This window comes from Physella acuta, unplaced genomic scaffold (genome assembly GCF_028476545.2).
Source record: "Physella acuta isolate Inbredline_101_S28 unplaced genomic scaffold, ASM2847654v3 ptg000013l, whole genome shotgun sequence".
NCBI classification, from domain to species: domain Eukaryota; kingdom Metazoa; phylum Mollusca; class Gastropoda; family Physidae; genus Physella; species Physella acuta.
In genome coordinates this window covers 271224-292210 of record NW_026731533.1, presented here as the reverse complement: position 1 = coordinate 292210, position 20987 = coordinate 271224, and the positions used below count along the sequence as shown (strand labels likewise).

General features: G+C 34.6%; 2 protein-coding genes and 1 pseudogene across 2 annotated transcripts; 1 reads left to right on the top strand and 2 right to left on the bottom strand.

Moving 5' to 3' along the window:
* Window positions 1-29: 29 nt before the first annotated feature.
* Window positions 30-2736, bottom strand: LOC131935803 (uncharacterized). Its single transcript, XM_059292464.1, has 2 exons — window positions 2655-2736; window positions 30-1754 (listed from the first exon to the last, which is right to left on the bottom strand). The coding sequence occupies exons 1-2, from the start codon at window positions 2659-2661 to the stop codon at window positions 1189-1191; spliced, it is 573 nt and encodes a 190-aa protein (XP_059148447.1). The 5' UTR covers window positions 2662-2736; the 3' UTR covers window positions 30-1188.
* Window positions 2737-4799: 2063 nt separating this feature from the next.
* LOC131936118 (nuclear migration protein nudC-like) lies at window positions 4800-6056 on the top strand (annotated as a pseudogene).
* Window positions 6057-16913: 10857 nt separating this feature from the next.
* On the bottom strand, window positions 16914-17890 carry LOC131935482 (uncharacterized). The gene is made up of 2 exons (XM_059291882.1): window positions 17778-17890; window positions 16914-17443 (listed from the first exon to the last, which is right to left on the bottom strand). Exons 1-2 carry the CDS (start codon window positions 17800-17802, stop codon window positions 16914-16916), a joined length of 555 nt encoding a protein of 184 aa, XP_059147865.1. The 5' UTR covers window positions 17803-17890.
* Window positions 17891-20987: the final 3097 nt, after the last annotated feature.

Below are 20987 nucleotides of genomic sequence, written 5' to 3'. Positions count from 1 at the left end.
TAGTATTCAATTTCAACAGAACATAATTTTTTTTCAGCATTTTATTATATTTAAAAAAAAAAATTAAAATCAAACACTTTTATTAACTAAACATTTGAATGAAAACAGCAGCATAATTAACGTTTCACACATAATTTAACTGGCAATATCAACTGTGAAAAACTCTATACAATATAAATGAATGGCTATCAACTTTTTGATTATGTGTCAGGTTCAGAATGATATACCCTTCCCCTCAAAAGGTTTGTCTTGTAAAGACACCTCTGAATACACAAGTTGACCATACACGCATATCACAATCACAAAATTTAACAATATTGTTAATTATAAAATATATACACTTGTAAATGAATGCATAAATTAGTGAGTAAACTGTGGAGAAATGTTTGTTCATAACAAAGCTTGTGCGTTATTGCTGCCTAAATGAAGCCATTGAAGATTGATAAACCTTTGATGCCTTAAAATGGAATGATGTGCATGTACATTGAGTTAAGATACAAAAATTCTTCATAGAAAAAGTAGGGGGAAAATATTTGTTTGACACACATGTTGGGACTGAATTACAGAAAAGCTGTAGTTGGACAATACTGGATTGGTCATTAAACTAGATCTGTCATACAACACCTACCTACTGCCTCTCAAAACTACATGCCAGTTAGGCCTATCTGTCAAACAATTTCTATAATAATCTCTCACTAAGTTATTCAGATCGTCATGTTTATATTGACATAGCAAAGACGATATAAAATGTACACTTGTGTGCATACAATTGTGAAGCACATTTAACAAAGCTTTTAATGTGAGTACATTTTCAACTTCTTTACCTAATACACCCGTCACCGGACTTTGCTCAAACTACATACGGCAGTGTTTCTTTCAGGCACCTCTTCCGGGGTAGGTGGGAGGTGGTTACGGCCAGAGCCTTCTTTGCGAACGAAGACAAATATTAAATATTTATTTTAAAAATATAGACTACTTAAACCATTGCCACCACCCACACGAGATTTTCAAATGCCACCTGGAGATGCCTGAAAGAAACGCTGGGTGACGGCCTTCACGTTGATCTAATGTACATTTTACTCACAACTCTAAAAATGGCGATAATTTAGACATTACAGAGTATTTATATTAGTATTTAAAAACAAGGTTTAAAGCTTTTTACAATATACAGCATTCGTTGTCAAGGATTTAAATTATATTCTTTTGTTTCGTGCTCTTCTTCTCGATTGCCGATCCGTATTGTTTTTTAAGTTCTCTAGTAACTCCTTTTTTTTGGCGTGAACATTTGACACCCAACTGATTCTGTATAATCTGGATCATGAGATACTGTCCGATGGTATTGGCAGTTTTTGACCTGGAAAAATTGGATGCTTCTAACAAGCAAGTTACCAGTTCCGGTAACTTTACGCATGCGTGCTGAACTCTCTTGGCATTTTTTAGGAAAAAATCGAACGCGCAGTTCTTGTAAAGTTGGTTCTCTTTGGACAAGTTTTGGTCTTCTTGGTTAATTTTGGCCTCGTTTTTAATATCACATTTCATCTGGCAAATGGTCTTCGATCCGTTTCTAGCAGCGTCGATGATATCGTTGGTGATGTAGCCGAAGGGGCTGCCAATGCTCAAGTAATGTTTAACAAGACAGTTGGTGAAGCTGTTGAGTGCCGAGCAGGTGATAGGTGAATCTTGGGGTGGCAGCTGACACCCTGATACAAGCAGTGTCACGGCGGTTAGTGTTGTTAGAAGTAGGTGCAGTGGAGCTGGAGAATGAAATACAACATTTCAGAATTGGGTTATACTTGCTATACATTTTCAATATTGTGGTCAGAGTTTCTTCCCCCCGAACGAAATGGAATTAATATAGAAAACATACTTTTACCAGTGTCCGCCCCCCCCCCCCCCGAAAATATCAAGTGCACCTTCGGAGAAAAAGTCTGGAAGAAACACTGTTTCTACGGGGGGGGGGGGGGGACGACGACACTAGTTTAAGTGTATATTTTCTATTAAATTAAACATATATTTCTAATTCATTCCAAGTGAAGGGAGGGGGGGGGGGCACAGAGCATGCTCCATGAAAGAAACACTACGAGGCTGTGATTTAGAAAAGGTCTTTACTTAAAAAATGTTCACACGCCCTGACTATCGGGACACACAAAATTATAGACCAAGTTTTTTTTTCAATTATAGAGAAACGAATTGGCAGGCTCTTGTGTCAGCTTGAGAATTGAAAAGAAAACAAAAACTATTCCATATTATCTTAACTAGTACAATCGTCACTGTTGCTTATGAACTGTACTCATTCAGAAATACGTTGACCAACTACTAGATCTACCAAATAACAGCCTGGCTTCCCAAGTCCCTTCATACTATTTTCACAAAGGGAAACAATTCACTAAACAGGTTATCGTAGCGTACAAAGTTACACGTAAGAAACAGATAATCAATTTCAATGTGTTCAATGTATTAATAAGAAATAACATTTTTAAAAAATTATTAGTTTTTGAATGTTCGGTGTAAATAGTTTATCAAACAACAGCAAACTGCTCACAAGTAAAGCAAACTCATAAAGTTTTTTTTAAAGAAGTTTCTAACTAACAAATGCTTTTTTAATAGGGGACAATTTTAAAAAATAAAGCGAAGTTTAAAAAAAAACAACTTACAAAGCATGATTTTATTCTGCGAGAGTTTAAACTTTTCTGACGAAGTGCAGCCATTTTATAGGCACAAAATTATAGATGTCGATTTAAAAAGATGTGTATGTCCACGTAAGGTGTTCACTAAGGTAAATTACACGTCAGAAGAAGTCGGGGTAGTCATGGGCGGCACCTCCACACCTTTTTAAATTTTTAAGTAATGCCCCTCTGACGTGGATAAAGGCTACCTTTCGCAGGTAATAAAAATATAATTATGCGAACCACTTAATCTGACAAGGAAATTAATATGGGAAAACATTTCTTTAAATAACACTTTAATTATTAGGCTTTATAAATGTGAATTTATTATGTAAACATAATGTTAATAATGTACACGCCATTTAATTTATAATGCACCCGATTATTTGCGGAAATTACCAATAAACTATTGATAACCAAAAGGGAATTTCCAAAACACGTATTTCGAGGAATCTCTAAAAGCCATAAGTTAGAGACAATTGATAAAAATAATTTTTGAAAATTTCATATTAGAATTTTAAAATTTAACTCTAACATCGCTGCCACATAGATACAGTTTTATTTGGAATTCCCAAATATAAAGTATTTACAGGTGCATCATGATAAAAACTTTCTATCAAAAGCCCAAAATTCTGGATCAAAGACACAAAATTGGATACTTGTATTATCATTACTATCCTTTTCTCTTTTTGTCCCTATATGTATGTATATATATATATATATATATATATATATATATATATATATATATATATATATATATATATATATATATATATATATATATATATATATATATATATATATATATATATATATGTGTGTGTGTGTGTGTGTCCAAGTAAGTTAAGAACATTAAATATATAGCTGTTTACACGAATTGGTACATTCAAAATTTTATCACAAATACATTTTCAAACATTAACTGCCCAATGTTATATCATTTTACTCTTTTATTACAGTAATCGTTTCAAGGGTGCTTGTTTAGTCAATATTAATCACTAGACTCTTATTAAAGAAATAACAGCATGAATATAAGATGTTTTGGCGATATTTGATTACGCTAAGGGTGTAATCCGTTTTTTTTGTTCTGGACTTCCCTGTACGTTGATTCGGCCCGTGTGACCATAACGCCCCCACCACACACCACCCGTTTGTTGACCACATTGAGTATGGCTGACATACGGCCACGTCACGAGCAGCAGATACGTCATTATTGACAATATTGTCGTGGCTCAGTGTGACGGAACTTCCGAATAGAATTTGAATTCAACTTTCATTGAAATGAAATCATCGGGGAAAATGTTGAAGGATTAAAAAAAAAAATGATGTAAAATTTACTTAAAAGAACTTGGCTCGAAAAATATAAAAAACTTCAAAGATATAAATTTAAGACTATAGGCCACTACAGATATAATAAAATGGTAAATCTCACGATAAAAATTAGTAAGATTAGAATCGCGCAGAAAAAAAAAGAATCGTACACCAAATGAACGCAACCAGTGTGAGTTTATTATTATACTTTCTCTATGCTCTGTATACGAGAATGTAAAAAACAGAACTTTAAAAATGTCCTTTAGTCAGTTTTGTGAACAAAGTTAAAGACAAGTCACAACTATCCTATTGTAATAAGACTTGATCTCATAAAAATGATGTTTGAACCGAATGATGATAATTTTCCAAAAATTAATAATGAAATTCTCATTCCTATACAATAATATTTTTAAAGATCTGTTAAATTCGTAGACATTTCTTTTTAGAAAATTATAATTTAAATTTTTTTTTTTTTTAAATCTAAATAAATTTGATTGCTTCCCATTTATCAAATTAAAACATCAAAGGTAGACAAATCTAAAAACAGTTCTCCCCAATGTCGTTTAAATTAAGAGAAACACAACAGTACTTAAAAAAAATATGAATATGATTTTTTAAAATTTTTTTTTTTACAAAACTATTTGTTTAGAACCATTACACTGTTTGTCTCTACTTTGTAGTTTTTATAATTAATTTTTGGCGCTAGCACAAGTAGAAAACAATAGCTTGTTAAATAGTTGATTTATATATATTCTAAGGGTAACATAGCACGATGATTATCTTTTGATTCTGACTAAAACATTATCTATAAAATTATGTTAAGTTTTCTAAAAATGACAGGATCTACAGATCCAGAGCGGTTTGATGGAATGTTGATGGCTATGGCCCAGCAATGTGAGGGTGGTATTCATGAGCTTCTTGATGCCTTCTTTGGATTCTTAGCTCGAAAGACAGATTTTTATTCTGGAGCTGGAAAGGAACAAGCACAAAAAATGGTCAGGGAAAAGTTTGAACAATACAGAAAAGTAGTTGCTGAAAGAATGGAAAAGGAAAAAACAGAGAAAGAATTAGAAGAGAAGAGGAGGCAAGAAAGAATAGCCAAAAAAAAAAGCAGAAGAAGAAAAGGAAAGACTAAAGGCTGAAGAAGAGCCAAAAATCAAAGAACTGACTGATGAAGAGGCAGAAAGATTAGAGAAAGAGTTAAAAAAATAATGGTACCAACATTGCTGAAGACAGTAATGAACCAAATGATAACAAAGATGAAAATAAAGAAGATTCAAAGCCAGCCAGTGATGATGAAGAAGATGAAAAAGATAAGGGAAAACTTAAACCAAATATTGGAAATGGTGCTGACATGCCCAATTACTCATGGACTCAGACATTACAGGAAGTGGAGAAACTATGTATTGGCCTAAAAGGACATCCACCAGTTTTAGATGGTATGATGTACAATGATGTGAAAATAGAGGAGTCTACTTGGTGTATTATTGATAAAAAAAACACTTCTTATAAATATAGAAAAGGTAAATCAAATGGAATGGTGGAGTAGAATTATTACTACTGAACCAGAAATTAACACACGCAAAGTACAGCCAGAAAATTCTAAGCTTTCTGACCTGGATGGTGAGACACGATCAATGGTAGAAAAAATGATGTATGACCAACGACAGAAAGAAATGGGACTACCAACATCAGATGAACAAAAGAAACAGGATGTTTTGAAAAAATTCATGGAGCAACATCCAGAAATGGACTTTTCAAAGTGTAAGTTTTCATAAAATGTAATTTTTTTTTACTGTGCTCATGCTCATCATGTATTAACTTTTCAAAACCATTGATTTAATTTAGTATTAGCAACTTCAGAAAATATTTGATTGTATATTTGGTTTATCTTAAAAATGTTTTCATTATTCCCAGTTTCTTGAATGCAACTGATTGAAAAAAGGTTAATGAAGAAACTAAACACATTCATAACTTGTCATGAGGTCTTGTTTATTCTTTTACAAAAAGCACATATATGTGATATTTTAATTCATTTCAGTTCAAACTCACAATACTTTGACGTAAAAATAAACATAAAATATACTAAAAGTTAAAAAAAAAAAAAAAAAAAAAAAAAAAAAAAAATTCCCACGTACTAATAATTTCGACTTACTACATTTTGTAAAAAAAAAAAAAAAAAAAAAAAAAAAAAAAAAAAAATAGTAAAACTATTAAACAAATTATTATTACTGATTTAAATGTTTAAAACAATTGAATAAAAAAATTAATTTTATTTTATGCCTTTTTTTACAAGTTTTAAAATAACATCGGTGATACTTAAGTTTTTCATAGAATTTAGAATATTAAATAATTTTTCATAAAAAACGTTTTAATAACAAGCTTTTATATAACAATGCAATAAAAAGGAGAAAATAAATTTTAGATTACTATTTAAATAACTATAAAGAAAAGCGTGGGTCACTTTAGTATCTATTGGATACCTGCCTTTACTAATATTTGAAAAGAGACCCACGCTTTTCTTTATAGTTATTTAAATAGTAGTGTATAATTTATTTTCTACTTTTTAGTGCATTATTACATAAAAGCTTGTTATCAAAAGTTTTTTATGAAAATTGTTTTAGTACTTTACATTTTATTTACAATAGAGTTACATGACTAAAAACCATTGCGCGCCTATTGAATGTCATAACGCGCAATGGAACGTGATGACGCGTGTGGAGGAGTTGGATAGAACTGCCTACTAATTCGGACAAAATTTTAATTAATCCATAAAAAATTAATTAGGCATCCAATTAAGTCAAACTTAATGTCATGATGCATTGTCTTCATGTCTTGACCCACGTTCCAACTACGAACCGTATATGTCAGTTAGAAGTACCAGTAATTTCGCCCGGGCGTTTCGATCTAGACGGAAGACTGACGACAGAGGAAGTGAGTTAAGTAAATGCTTGTAACCAAAATACATCAAACAATGGTGTGCTGTAGATACTGATAAGTATATGGGGGTAACACGTATGATGGTATCTTTATATGAGCTGTGGAAGACATATGATGAGAAGAAAGAAATACAAGCTATACTAGCAAAAATGCCTAAACCAAGTCCTTCAAAGTAACTTGATGTATACTAGTCTATTGAGTGTAACAACTGCTTTCTCTATGTGAACTGAGTTTTTTTTTTAGTAAAAATCTGTGATGACAAAAAAAAAAAGATCAGTATTTTAACCATCTGCTTCATGTACTACGGACTTCGACTTAATCATGTGAATGAATCGGCTATTTGACATCCATTGTTATACTTTCCAGGCGTGTAAGTAATAAGAAATAAACCGGGAGTGATCTCCCCTAAACTTTCTCGAATATTCTTATATAAAATAACAGGGGATGGGAACTCGGGCTATAGACATGATTTTTAATCCATTTTAAATACTTAAAGTTTTAAAAATAGAATAAAATCTCCTAGACAAATTAATTGCACACCAAGTGAACGCCAAATAAAAAAGCGCATAATGGTGCGCAATATTATTAGTACTTTTAAAATTTATATTAGTTTTTTGAGAAATCGGAAGTAGCGTAAATTACTACTTCCGGTCAACGGAAATTACTCAAAATTTAACAGAAGGTAGAGAATTAGATCTTTTACTTACATGTGAAATTTCATTTATCTATCTGAAATAGTACTCAGGTTATAGGCTTTTGAAAAATTCAAAGTAGGAAAATTACCACTTCCGGTTATCGGAAATCGCTCAAAAGTTGATACGGATCTACGATTTTGATAAAATACTTATATATGAAATTTCATCAACCTAGCTGTAACGGTACTCAAGTTATCGTGTTTACACACGGACAGACAGACAGACAGACAGACACACAGACATACGGACAAGATTGCAAAATTATGTTTTTCCGTATCAGTGAGGTGTAAAAATCAGTGAGGTGTAAAACGTCGAGATTTGTAAAAATCTCGATTTTTTTTTTGCACGATTACAAGACTTTCTCTATAGGCCTACTTCGTATATACGAGAAAGTAAAAAGTGGTTTACACTGAAATTAGATGTTTTGTATTATGGTTAAGTAACCCTCTTCATTGAACGAAAGTAGGCCTACGTGTTAAAAAGAAGTATTACTGTTTAAAATCTGCATCAGTCCTCACAAGCCGATGGTGAAAAATGTAATACTAAAGCGAACATGGCAAGACATACTGTAAATTACATGTCTGAGGCAAAAAAAAATAAACCGGGAGTGATCTCCCCTAAACTTTCTCGAATATTCTTATATAAAATAACAGGGGATGGGAACTCGGGCTATAGACATGATTTTTAATCCATTTTAAATACTTCAAGTTTTAAAAATAGAATAAAATCTCGTAGACAAATTAATTGCACACCAAGTGAACGCCAAATAAAAAAGCGCATAATAGTGCGCAATATTATTAGTACTTTTAAAATTTACATTAGTTTTTTGAGAAATCGGAAGTAGCGTAAAGTACTACTTCCAGTCAACGGAAATGACTCAAAATTTAATAGAAGGTAGAAAATTAGATCTTTTACTTACATATGAAATTTCATTTATCTATCTGAAATAGTACTCAAGTTATAGGCTTTTGAAAAATTCAAAGTAGGAAAAGTACCACTTCCGGTTATCGGAAATCGCTCAAAAGTTGATACGGATCTACGATTTTGATTAAATACTTATATATGAAATTTCATCAACCTAGCTGTAACGGTACTCAAGTTATCGTGTTTACACACGGACAGACAGACACACAGACACACAGACACACAGACAGACACACAGACATACGGACAAGATTGCAAAATTATGTTTTTCCGTATCAGTGAGGTGTGAAACGTCGAGATTTGTAAAAATCTCGATTTTTTTTTTTTGCACGATTACAAGACTTTCTCTATACTTCGTATATACGAGAAAGTAAAAAAAGGAATTAAGAAATAATGAATCATCAAAATTTTGCCCTAAACAGTAAATAAGTATAATGTTATAGTGTGTTTTAATTAGATCTCCACGTTAGGATTCATGGTCTATGAAATATTCCGAAAATTAATTGTATAATTAAAAATATAATTATAAATTATTCTTTGAAATTTTTGATTCAATTAAACAAGACAAAACAAACACTGTTTGTTTCACCTCTAAATACATGTATCAACCTGTACGTTGTATTGATACAGACAATTCTGTCCAACCTCAGCCAACAACATTCGTTTCGTGTCAAGGTCGTACCTGGGGTATGCCATTAGCTTGGAGTGACCAACACATTGTCCTGTAGCTTATGGTTCTGCCAAATTACCACCAGCTTTGCCCATATCACATGGGGCAGATGAAGTAGAGTTTATCTGTTTCAATGACTTGCATATTTGGGGATAGTGTGGTCAGTCGACTTTGTTTTCCCGACGCGAGTTGGGTACTCATTTAGAGCTGGGTTGACTCAAGGACAGACTCTAGCCCGGGTCCGAACTCGAGTTAGATAAACTGGCGTAAACTTAACCACCCGACCACGCCTTCCCTCTGCCAAATAACGGACTAGCTTATATCTCTTGGGTCAGAAGTTTGTTTATTTATAATACTTTTTCTTTGGGAACTGGCAGCCATTACTCAACGGGGCAGGTGGAGTAGTGTTTGCATCTTTCTGGGCCGTCGGCATATACAGGGATAATCAGGTCATTTTTATGCCTAGCTGCTTTTACTGTTCCAAACCTGAGCCAGGTACACATGAAGGCTGAGTCGACTCAAGGATTAACTACGGACTCGAGCTCTGGATCTGAACTCGAGACATTCGGGATAGCAGTCGAGTGCTCTACTGACCGAACACGCCGCCGCATATTTATTAAAGTACTTGTCTTCATTTCAACCTTTTGTCTTTCTTCTTAATTTTAGTGTTGGAATGGATTAAGTCTACGTGTCAACTGACACCGATTTCAGCCTGCTTTCATAGCCTTTGTCAAACAAAGAACAAGCTACAAGGCAGCAGTTGTTTGATTTTGGAGTTGTCCCCAGCGAACGAGCCTCATCTGCCCGGGGGTGCGAACTCGAGACTTTTCGGTGTAGCAATAATTATTATGAGCTTTACCGGCTCGACCACGCCGACCCCAAACCTTTTGTGATGTAGTAGATCTAAACAGTGTTGTACCCAGCGTTGGGTGTAACATTTAAAACACTTTAAAGCCGACTGTGTTTCTTTCAAACATTTTCTTCCTAGGTAAGTTGGAGACGGGGGACTGACGGGTAGGGGGGAAGGGGGTGGGGACAAATTTCCGGGGGCGGAAGCGGACTTTGGTTAAAGTAAATGTTTTTCATAGCAGTGCCCCCCCCCCCCCTCCGCGGGAAAAAAATTCTGAAAGAACTCATCCTTAGTTTTTTTTTTTTTTTTTTTGTTTTTTGCTTTTGTTTTTCTATCCATATTATATCCACGAGACATAAAAATACAAGTTTTCTTTGACAACCGCGTACCTCTCTGAACACAAAGTCACGAATAGGAAGACAATCAGTGTTTGACACTATGACCTAAGTCAAGTAGACTATTTTCAGCGCACACTTCCCCTTGACCCCAATGTTCAATTACTTAGGGTTTCTCGTCTAAATTTAACATACATTTCTCAACATCGTGAGCACAGTGTTGTGTAAATCCCCCACTTTTTAATGGATTTATTAATAACTCAAGATTAAAATGGCCGTCACATTTTATAATCAACGGTTCAAAAAAAAAAGATGATTGATCTTCTTTTTTACACACTTTTTTCTTAGTTCCCAAGTTCTGTTTGCCGTTTGTGGGTTTGTAGCAAATCTTGTAACTCAGTTTTGACCCACTTCCAATGCACCCATTTCGTCCAAACTTTCCACACACAAAAAATACGTTCTTCTATGATAAAAATGCAAGAATATCTAACTTTTAATCTAATTAGACTGACAATTTAATTTAAAAATTACGACATTCAATCATAAAAGTGGAGATAAAAAGATTTTTAAAAAAAGCTTGTAATCGCTTTTGTCTTGTTGTCTACGAACGAAGTAGGGGCAGCGAGCAATTTTTCAGAGATCACAAACTACTGAACGGGTTTTACCGCAAATATCTTTAGTCTTAGCCGATGTGCTGTCTACTTCATTTTGGATGAATGACTGAAAAGTGGAAAACAAAACAAATATAAACTTTAAAAATAACAAGCTGGGGGTGTGGTTGACATAAGTGTGGGGGTGTGGTTGACATTAGTGTGGAGGTATGGGGTGTGGTTGACGTTTGTGTGGGGGTGTGGTTGACATTAGTGTGGGGTGTGGTTGACATTAGTGTGGGGGTGTGGTTGACGCTAGTGTTGAGGTATGGGGTGTGGTTGACGTTTGTGTGGGGGTGTGGTTGACGTTAGTGTTGAGGTATGGGGTGTGGTTGACATTAGTGTGGGGGTGTGGTTGACATTAGTGTTGAAGTATGGGGTGAGGTAGACATTAGTTTTGAGGTATGGGGTGTGGTTGACATTAGTGTGGGGGTGTGGTTGACATTAGTGTTGAGGTATGGGGTGTGGTTAACATTAGTGTGAAAGTATGGGGTAAGGTTGACATTAGTGTTGATGGGGTTGATGGCGTTAGAAGTGAGGTATGGGATGTACCCACCCCCGCCCCCAGTTTTAGAACCACTGTCACCCGCCGTACAACCACTCACCACAGCGCACGATCTGCTCGCGTCCTAGAACTCACACACGTCAATGAGTGACGTCTGCAATCTCACGCGCATCCGACCTACATCCGGTACAAACTTAAAGTTATATTACTTCCCTTATGTCACGACGCTCATCATAGACATTGTAGTAATCGGAACCCAGGGGGTTTCTGTAGACTAAAAATAGAAATATGAGATGGTGATCTAACGAAAGTTAAAATTAAGTAAAATCTATAAATAGTTAAATTTTGTAAGTTAGCTACGATAAATAAGTCAGTGGGAATAAAAAGAGTTCTCGAAATAGATGAGTGACGTCAAGGAAATATCCTTTCCACTTAATTACTTTAAAATATTTTGTGAATTTAAAAAATAAAGCTTTTGTGCTAATTTATAAGAATCAGTGGGAGTTTTTAAAAAAAATATGTAAATTATTTTTATACTTAATGATTACGATTCTACTTGAGACAACATAATCGATGTCAAGCCGACATATTTTTCATGTTCCAGGGCGTAAAGATGACCGTTAAGATTCCTCTTTAGACCTAGCGATCCATGGGGTAGATGAAGTAGAGTTCATATGTTTCTTGACCTCGGCATATGAATGATTAATGTGATCAGCTCTAAGCCCAGCAGCCTTTACTTATGGACGTTCCACTGACTTGAATCCGGATTCTAACTCAAGACTTTCGGGTTAGAAGACTACCGCTCTACCCCTAGGCCACACCGTCCCAAAGATTGCCTTAATCTAATGAATTTACTTTTTATAAAACTTAAACAAGCTAAAGTTTTAAATGTATAGCCATGTAAAAACACACTACTCACTCCAGAGGCGTAGCGAGGGGGAGGGCGGGGGGTGCGGACCGCACCGGGTGACACCATTTAGGGGGGTGACTCCAAGGCAAAAAAATAGAAAAATATATAGAGAAAAACTTGAGGGGGGGGGGGTGCTAATCGAAAGGATCTAGGAGGTGGGTGCAAATCGAAAGTTGAGGGTGGGGGGGGGTGCAAATCGAAAGTTGAGGGGGGGGGGGTGCAAATCGAAAGTTTGAGGGGTGGGTGCATATCGAAAATTTGAAAGTTTGTCCCCGGGAAGGGTCACTACGCCTCTGGGGGGTGACACCATTAAGTGCCGCACCGGGTGACACCCGACCTCGCTACGCCACTGACTCACTCCAATCAAGGAACAATTCTATGACAGCAGTGTCAGGCACGTGATATAGGAGAAGTGCCAGAGCTAAAGCACCAAGCGATTCGTTGGTTCTCACAGGCCCTGAGAGATGCGTGAAAGAAACTCTGAGTACAAAGATGGGGTGAAAGTAATCAATACACTCTCAATATGGTGTTGTGAAGTGTTGTCAATACACTCTCAAGTGTGATGTTGTTAATACACTCTCAATTTGGTGTGTGGTTCTAAGTGTGGTGTTGTCAGTACACTGTTGAATCAACACACTCCTTACGGTGGTGTGTAGTTAACACACTCTCAATGTGGTGTGTGGTCAATACACTCTTTATTGTGGTGTGTAGTTAATACACTTTCAATGTGGTTTGTAATCAATACACTCTTCAGTGTGGTAGGGTACTAAATCCGTCTTACCGTCCCCCATAAAGTTCCATGATTCTAAATAAAAATAAAAGGCCTTTCAAAGTAGGCTGAAGTCGGAGACAACTTGCCAAAATAGCGCTTAAACATGGTGACACGTAATATTTAATTTTATTGGAAGAAATTCCCCTTCATTATAAAATTAAGATCGACGAACAAGAAAAAGACACTTCGACACCATGGTAAGGGGTAGTAATAAAGTCACTCTATAAAGTTCTAGATTAATGTGGTAATTAAATGACCAAACACGCCCCATCAACTGATCGTCAGTCAAATATTTACTGTAGATCACAGAGGTAATTCACGATGACGTGGACAACGAATACACCTCATCACCAAAGGTGGTAAAAGAAAAAAAAAAGATGTCATCTGATTTATAAATGACGCCACGCTTTTTCTATAAATTTTTGCCCCCTCCCCATCGTCACACATCATCACAAAAAGCTCGAACCCCTACCCCTAAATGACGTCACAGTCAAGCCTGCAATCTCACTTCTATTTTGTAGTTTTAGTTTTTTAAAACACGATACTTTCTGAAATATTCAGTCAACATTGAGTTTATGAATTTGTTTTTCTAATTTACAAAGATAATAATTTTAAAATCGGAAAAACCGGGCTAAAAATCATCTCCTAATATATCCTTTTTAAAAATGTAAAACGATGTTCTCACACTTTCTGACCTCCTCCCCCTTGTCACAAATTTTCGAGCTCTCCCCCCTTCCCCCAGCAGTGTGACGAAATAGACGACATCAAAGCCGCTGTACCGTCGTCAGGGCTCAATGCAATGTTGTCGGACCGCACATACGTTGAAGTGTGAAGACAACTTTAGGCCGTACATACGTTGATGTGATAAGACAACTTTAAAAAATAAAACAAATCAAGCCAAATAATTTCAATTTTTTTTTATTTCATTCAATTAGTTATTAAAAAAAATCATCGTATTTAAAAATCAATGTATTTAAAAAACAATTCAAAGTTTAAAACAAACGAATGTAACACGAGTAATGTAGGTACCTGAGCTTGCTGTGACATATAACATTTTAATAAGTATCTTATTCTTAAACATACGAATTTTTAAAATATTTACACAAATATCATTGGCTGCTGCCTTTGTTGTGAACTCTCGTGTCATTCAGGTCATGGACGAGTTCATTTAGTAACGAGTAAAGGGGCGAGTACTAGGGTGGCTCTGCTGTAAGCGAGTAATGAAGTGAATAGAAACAATATATTGTGGCTACTCATTAGAGAAAATACTATTTTAAAATCTTTCTTTAGCTCGATACAAGAAACCAATTTTTAATACGCTACCTCAGTTTTTGCTTGATATAAAAATATTAATTAAAGTAAACCAATTAAAGTCATAATTGGGGGGGGGGGGGGCATTAAAAGTGTTGATGTGGGGGGTGGGGGAGTGAAGAGGGCGTGTAAAACTTATAAAAGTTGTGGCCGTTCGAAATGGATGACCGCTTATTGTTAATGTTATTCGTATCATCAGTCATGTTGTCATATACCTGACCAACTTCAAATCTTTAAGTTTTAAATACAGCCAGAATTAACAAAATAAAAATATAAAAAACTAATAATCAGACGCGGTGATTTGCTAAATCAGCTAATTGATTAGAGACTAAAAGTCCTATAGTTTACATTATTATATAATATCAAGCTTACAAATCAAATATCTATAAATAACAATCTAAAGGTGTTCTCATTAACTTTTGGCTAAGTACATACACGGATCTTCCCGTGACACATGTAGTCTAGTACTTAAACAACTATTATATCAGTTTTCCCGATACATTAATAAATGGGCCTAGATCTGTACTATTTAGGTAGCCTATGTATAGATCGTTTGACACGTAAGGTAAATGATTTTTCTATCGTTTAAGAAAATGGAAAAAAACATATTTAAATAGTTAATTCAACAAATGGAAAAATCTTGAAATATTTTAAAATTTAGTTACCTCATCAAAATACAAAAACAAAACCGTTTTGGTAAAATGTGTGATTTAAAAATAACAGGTAAAAAATAACTTAAAAATAACTTAAAAACTTAAAAGCCATTAAAAAACTTTCACAGCGCATGAATATGTGTACAAATCCTTGACGAAAGTTTGAAAGCCCGTGGTGTTGTAAGACAATAAAACAATAATAAAACAATCAACGAGTACATCGAGGCAAATCCAGTTTTACGACCCAAACAAGACTAGCACAACACAGCGACAGTGTAGCTACACATTTCACTGTGGGGCCGTACCTAAGCCTAGTTAATAGGTTAGCCGAGCTATCATAGGTCCTACACACGTATCCTATAGCATAACCTAGCTACACACGTCATATTTAAAGCTAAGGTAGGAGTTCACGTATCGCTCTCTCTCTCTCTCTCTATCTCTATCTCTCTACCTCACTCTTACAGGCTTAACTCTCAATTTCCAAAGGTATAGAGGTCACGTATCTCTCTATCTCTGTCTCTCCCTTTCTTTACCTCACTCTTCCAGGTTTACCTGTCAACTTATAAGCTCAAAGAGCTTATAAATTTCTATACCAGTGTTTGCTTACACGGCAACTAGAAAAATCTGCAGGCCAAACCACCACATATCTCCTTTTATAAGCACACCATACCTCCTTTTATAATCACACCACATACCTCCTTTTATAAGCACACCATACCTCCATTTATAAGCACACCACATACCTCCTTTTATAAGCACACCACATACCTCCTTTTATAAGCACACCATACCTCCATTTATAAGCACACTACATACCTCCTTTTATAAGCACACCACATACCTCCTTTTATAAGCACACCACATACCTCCTTTTATAAGCACACCATACCTCCATTTATAAGCACACTACATACCTCCTTTTATAAGCACACCACATACCTCCTTTCATAAGCACACCATACCTCCTTTTGTAAGCACACCACATACCTCCTTTTATAAGCACATCACATTCATCGCTATAAAAACTTAGCAATTTGCAAATCAGTTTCAAAAAGTGCAAAAAAATAATTTACAAAATGCGTACATGAAAAATTCACAGCGAATTCTAAAACAAGCGTATGTACATCATAGATTATATGTTAATAAATTAGTGTACAATTTTTTACAGTAAAAACATAAATTAGTCACACTATGGAAAACAAAGTATTATAAAAAAAATTCTTCGGAATAATACTTTTGCGATTGAATAAGCAGTTTTTGGGTGTTTAGTTGAATAAATACCATCACGAATGAAGACTTCCTTCTTTAGGTCATGTCTCTTTTGTTCTTTCTTCTCTGTGTATTTCACACAGGGCGTCGCAACATTATGTGCCCCACAATTTGGAGAGATCCGTACCTTTACGACGCCCTTAATATCTGAATTACGCAACATTTTTGTTCCACTACGCGTCGTACGTCTGGTAATGATGAATTGATAAGGAGTTTTCAGGAACTTTTACCCCAACAAATCCATCAAACATTGACTCTCTTCCAGCCAAACAGCCAAGAAGGGGGAGATCAACAAGTATTGAGTATCTGTTGGAACTAACGCTATCATTGTATGGTTGAAAACTGTCCAGTAGTTTTAGTTGCAACAAGTGTTGAATATCTGTTGGAACTAATGCTGTCATTGTATGGTTAAAACTGTCCAGGAGTTTTAGTTGCAGTGATACGTGCAACTAACACAGACTTTTTAAATATTTTCTGGCATCATTTTGTTTACAGCGGATGTTAAGTCGTGATTTAATGAAGTGAGAGAGTAGGTAGGTTCCCATTCGTATGGTCGTTTTATTTGCCGGAAGTCCGCTCTCTACCAGCAGAAGCGAAACCAATTCCGGAAGCTGCCCACAAGCTTTCGTCTTATTTTGGATGTTTTTCATCAAGAAATCAAACGCATGGATCTTCATCTCTTGACCCTGAGCGATCAGATCTTCATCAACGGCTTCGTTGATTTTTGTCACCACGTCGAAAGAGCTTTTCCATTTGCAGATGTTTTGGACGCCGTCTTTCGCCGCGCTTTCCATGGCCAGCGCGAACTCCTCCCCGAAAGGTGAGCCTATGGCGTAGTAGCTGGTTATAAGGCAGCTTGTCAGCCGCGCGATGGCGCCACTTTTTCTTTCGTCTGACCACGTGACATTGGAATATTCCTCTAGGTGTCGCTGGCACTGCATGCCAGTTCCAAGTTGCAGGAACCCGAAGAATGCGACAACTGGAAAACAAAAATAAAAGAAATGTGAATATATATTTTTTTAAAAAGTGAAAACTAATGCACATCTACCAAAAGGTAATTTATAGCTAAAAAACAACTTGCGAAACACTAGATTAAATTGAATTTTTTTAAATGTACGGTTTAAATATCAGAGTAAATAAAAATTGATGCCACGAATTATGACTGATTTAAATATTTAGCGAATTATGTCTGATTTCCAGTATGTAGCGAATCACGTGTAATTTCAGTATATAGCGTTATAAGCATACAGAGTTAACTAATCTTTAATTGTTAGTATAATTCCTCCCTATACAATAAAAAAATAGATAAGTACCTGCTAAAGGCAAGTAAGTGTTCATTTTATTTCTCTCGAACTATAAGTGGTAATCTCTGCTATAATATTATCAGCGTACAATGAGATGTCTCTCAGCTAATGTGGCTATGAGTATCGCTCGCCGTTTTATAGACGGCTAGTATCCGCCATGGTTTTCCCAAAGACTTGTGGGTGGTTTCCAAATTTCGGTGGTTATTTTTATCCCTTCAAATTGGGGCCGTGAGTCAGATTAATACAGCATATAGGCTTTTACTCCGTGGGAATCTCTGGTTTAGTTGCTAGGCAACTAAAGTAATATCCGTTTTATTACGTGAGTAGTATATTAGGTCACTTTTGGGTCGCAGGCGCAGGCGCTGGGTGAGCAGGAGCAGGAGCAGGAGCAGGAGCAGGAGCAAAGGATATATAGGAAAATACTCCCCCATCCTGGGACAATGACATATAGTAAAATACTCACCCACCAGGCGCAGCCTGCCGCAGCCTGGGACAATGAGATATAGTAAAATACTCCCTGGGGGAGCAGGAGGTACACCGACATATAGCAAAATACTCACCCATCTGGGTGAGGGTGGGTGAGCAGGTGGCGCAGCCTGGGACAACGAGATATAGGAAAATACTCACCCACCTGGGTGAAGGTGGGTGAGGGTGGGTGAGCAGCCTGGGACAATGAGATATAGTAAAATACTCACCCACCCTAGGGTGGGTGAGCAGGTGGGGGAGTAGGTCAGTAGGTCACCACCGGTGACTTTGTGACGTAATTAGTAACATTATGACGTAATCATTGACCTAGTTACGTAATTTTAATGTGTTTTTTAATTAGTTTTAATGAGTTTTTAAATTTTTAATTAATTTTTATTATCGAGTTACGTAATTTTAATGTGTTTTTTAATTAGTTTTAATGAGTTTTAAAAATTTTAATTAATTTTTATAAACGAGTTACGTAATTTGATTATTTGTTTGAGTTTTTAAATTTTAATTAATTTTTATTATCGAGTTACGTAATTTAATTACTTTGATTGTATTTTTATTTTGTTTAATTTGTTTGTTTACTTGTTGTTTAATTTAATTACTTTGTTTATATTGTGTAATTTTTTATTAACGAGTTACGTAATTTGATTATTTTTTTTTTTTTTTTTTTTTTTTTTTTTTTTACTTTTTAATTATTTTTATTAACGAGTTACGTAATTATTTTAATTTATTATTTGTTTGAAATTCATTTTAATTAATTTGATTTTAATTTTTTAAATTTTTAAATTTTTAATTTAATTTTATAATTAGTTTAATTATTATTAACGAGTTACGTAATTTGATTTTAATTTTTTTTAATTTTTAAAATTTTTTAAAATTATTATTTTTAAATTTTATTTTTAATTGTTGTTTACTTGTTGTTTAATTTAATTACTTTGTATAATTTATTTGTTTGAAATTCATTTTAATTAGTTTGCTTTTAATTTCTTTGTTGTACGCCGTTTGAAATAAAAGACTAACACTAGCGTGTACTAGAAAGTGTCATTGTGTATAACATCCATTTAACCACAGCTGTTACTTATTAGCGACAGCTTGTACTTATCGATCCGCCCGTGAGCCTCCCGGCGCTCCCCGTGGTTGCTTAATAGCGGGCATTTGTTGTGGCGGAGAATTTAACCTGTTTTTTGTACACGGTCGTTGTAGGGGAGAATTTAAAACATACATACAACCAAATAAACAAACCAACAAATTAAACAACAAAGAAAAGAAATATATCAAATAAATAAATTAAACAAAGTAATTAAAATCAAATTACGTAACTAGTTAATAATAATTTAACTAATTATAAAATAAAATAAAATTAAAAATAAACAAAATAAAAATAATTAAAAAGTAAACAAATAATCAAATTACGTAACTCGTCAATAAAAATAATTAAAAAGTAAACAAATAATCAAATTAAAATAATTACTAATTATAAAATAAAATTTAAAAAAAAAAAAAAAAAAAAAAAAAAAAAAAAAAATTAAAAATTTAAATAAAAATCAAATTAATTAAACTTATTAAAAATAAACAGACAAAACACAAACAAAGTAATTAAAATCAAATTAATTAAAATCAAACAAATAATCCAATTACGTAACTCGTTAATAAAAATTACAAAACATAATAAATAAACAACTATAAAATTTAAACAAACAAATTCAAACTCATTAAAAAACGCATTAAATTACGTAACTAGGTCAAAAAATTAATTAAAATTTTAAAAACTCATTCAAACTCATTAAAAAACGCATTAAAATTACGTAACTAGATACAAAATAAATAAAAATCAAATTAATTAAACTTATTAAAAATAAAATAATTAAATTAAAAATAAACAAAATAAAAATAATTAAAAAGTTAAAATCAAACAAATACAAAATAAATAAAAAATCGAATTAATTAAACTTATTAAAAATAAACAAACAAAACACAAACAAAGTAATTAAATTCAAACTCATTAAAAACTCATTAAAATTACGTAACTCGATAATAAAATTAATTAAAATTTTAAAAACTCATTAAAACTAATTAAAAAACTCATTAAAATTACGTAACTAGGTCAATGATTACGTCGTAATGTTACTAATTACGTCACAAGGTCACCGGTGGTGACCTACTGACCTACTCCCCCACCTGCTCACCCACCCTAGGGTGGGTGAGTATTTTACTATATCTCATTGTCCCAGGCTGCTCACCCACCCTCACCCACCTTCACCCAGGTGGGTGAGTATTTTCCTATATGTCATTGTCCCAGGCTGCGCCACCTGCTCACCCACCCTCACCCAGATGGGTGAGTATTTTACTATATGTCGGTGTACCTCCTGCTCCCCCAGGGAGTATTTTACTATATCTCGTTGTCCCAGGCTGCGGCAGGCTGCGCCTGGTGGGTGAGTATTTTGCTATATGTCATTGTCCCAGGCTGGGTGAGTATTTTCCTATATAGCCTTTGCTCCTGCTCCTGCTCCTGCTCCTGCTCCTGCTCACCCATGATAACCAAAAGTGACCTAATATACTACTTCCGTGGCTAGCGAATACCATTTTTGGTGGCCAGTAAATCCCTCTGTTCATTAATTCATTCTTTGGGTTGTTAATTATAGAGGTCAGCAAAAGTTATTTTGTGACTGAGAAAGTCCCAGTGGTCAGCAAAAATAATTTTTTTCGGGGTCAGTTAACCCAATAGGTCAGCCAAACCTAGCAATC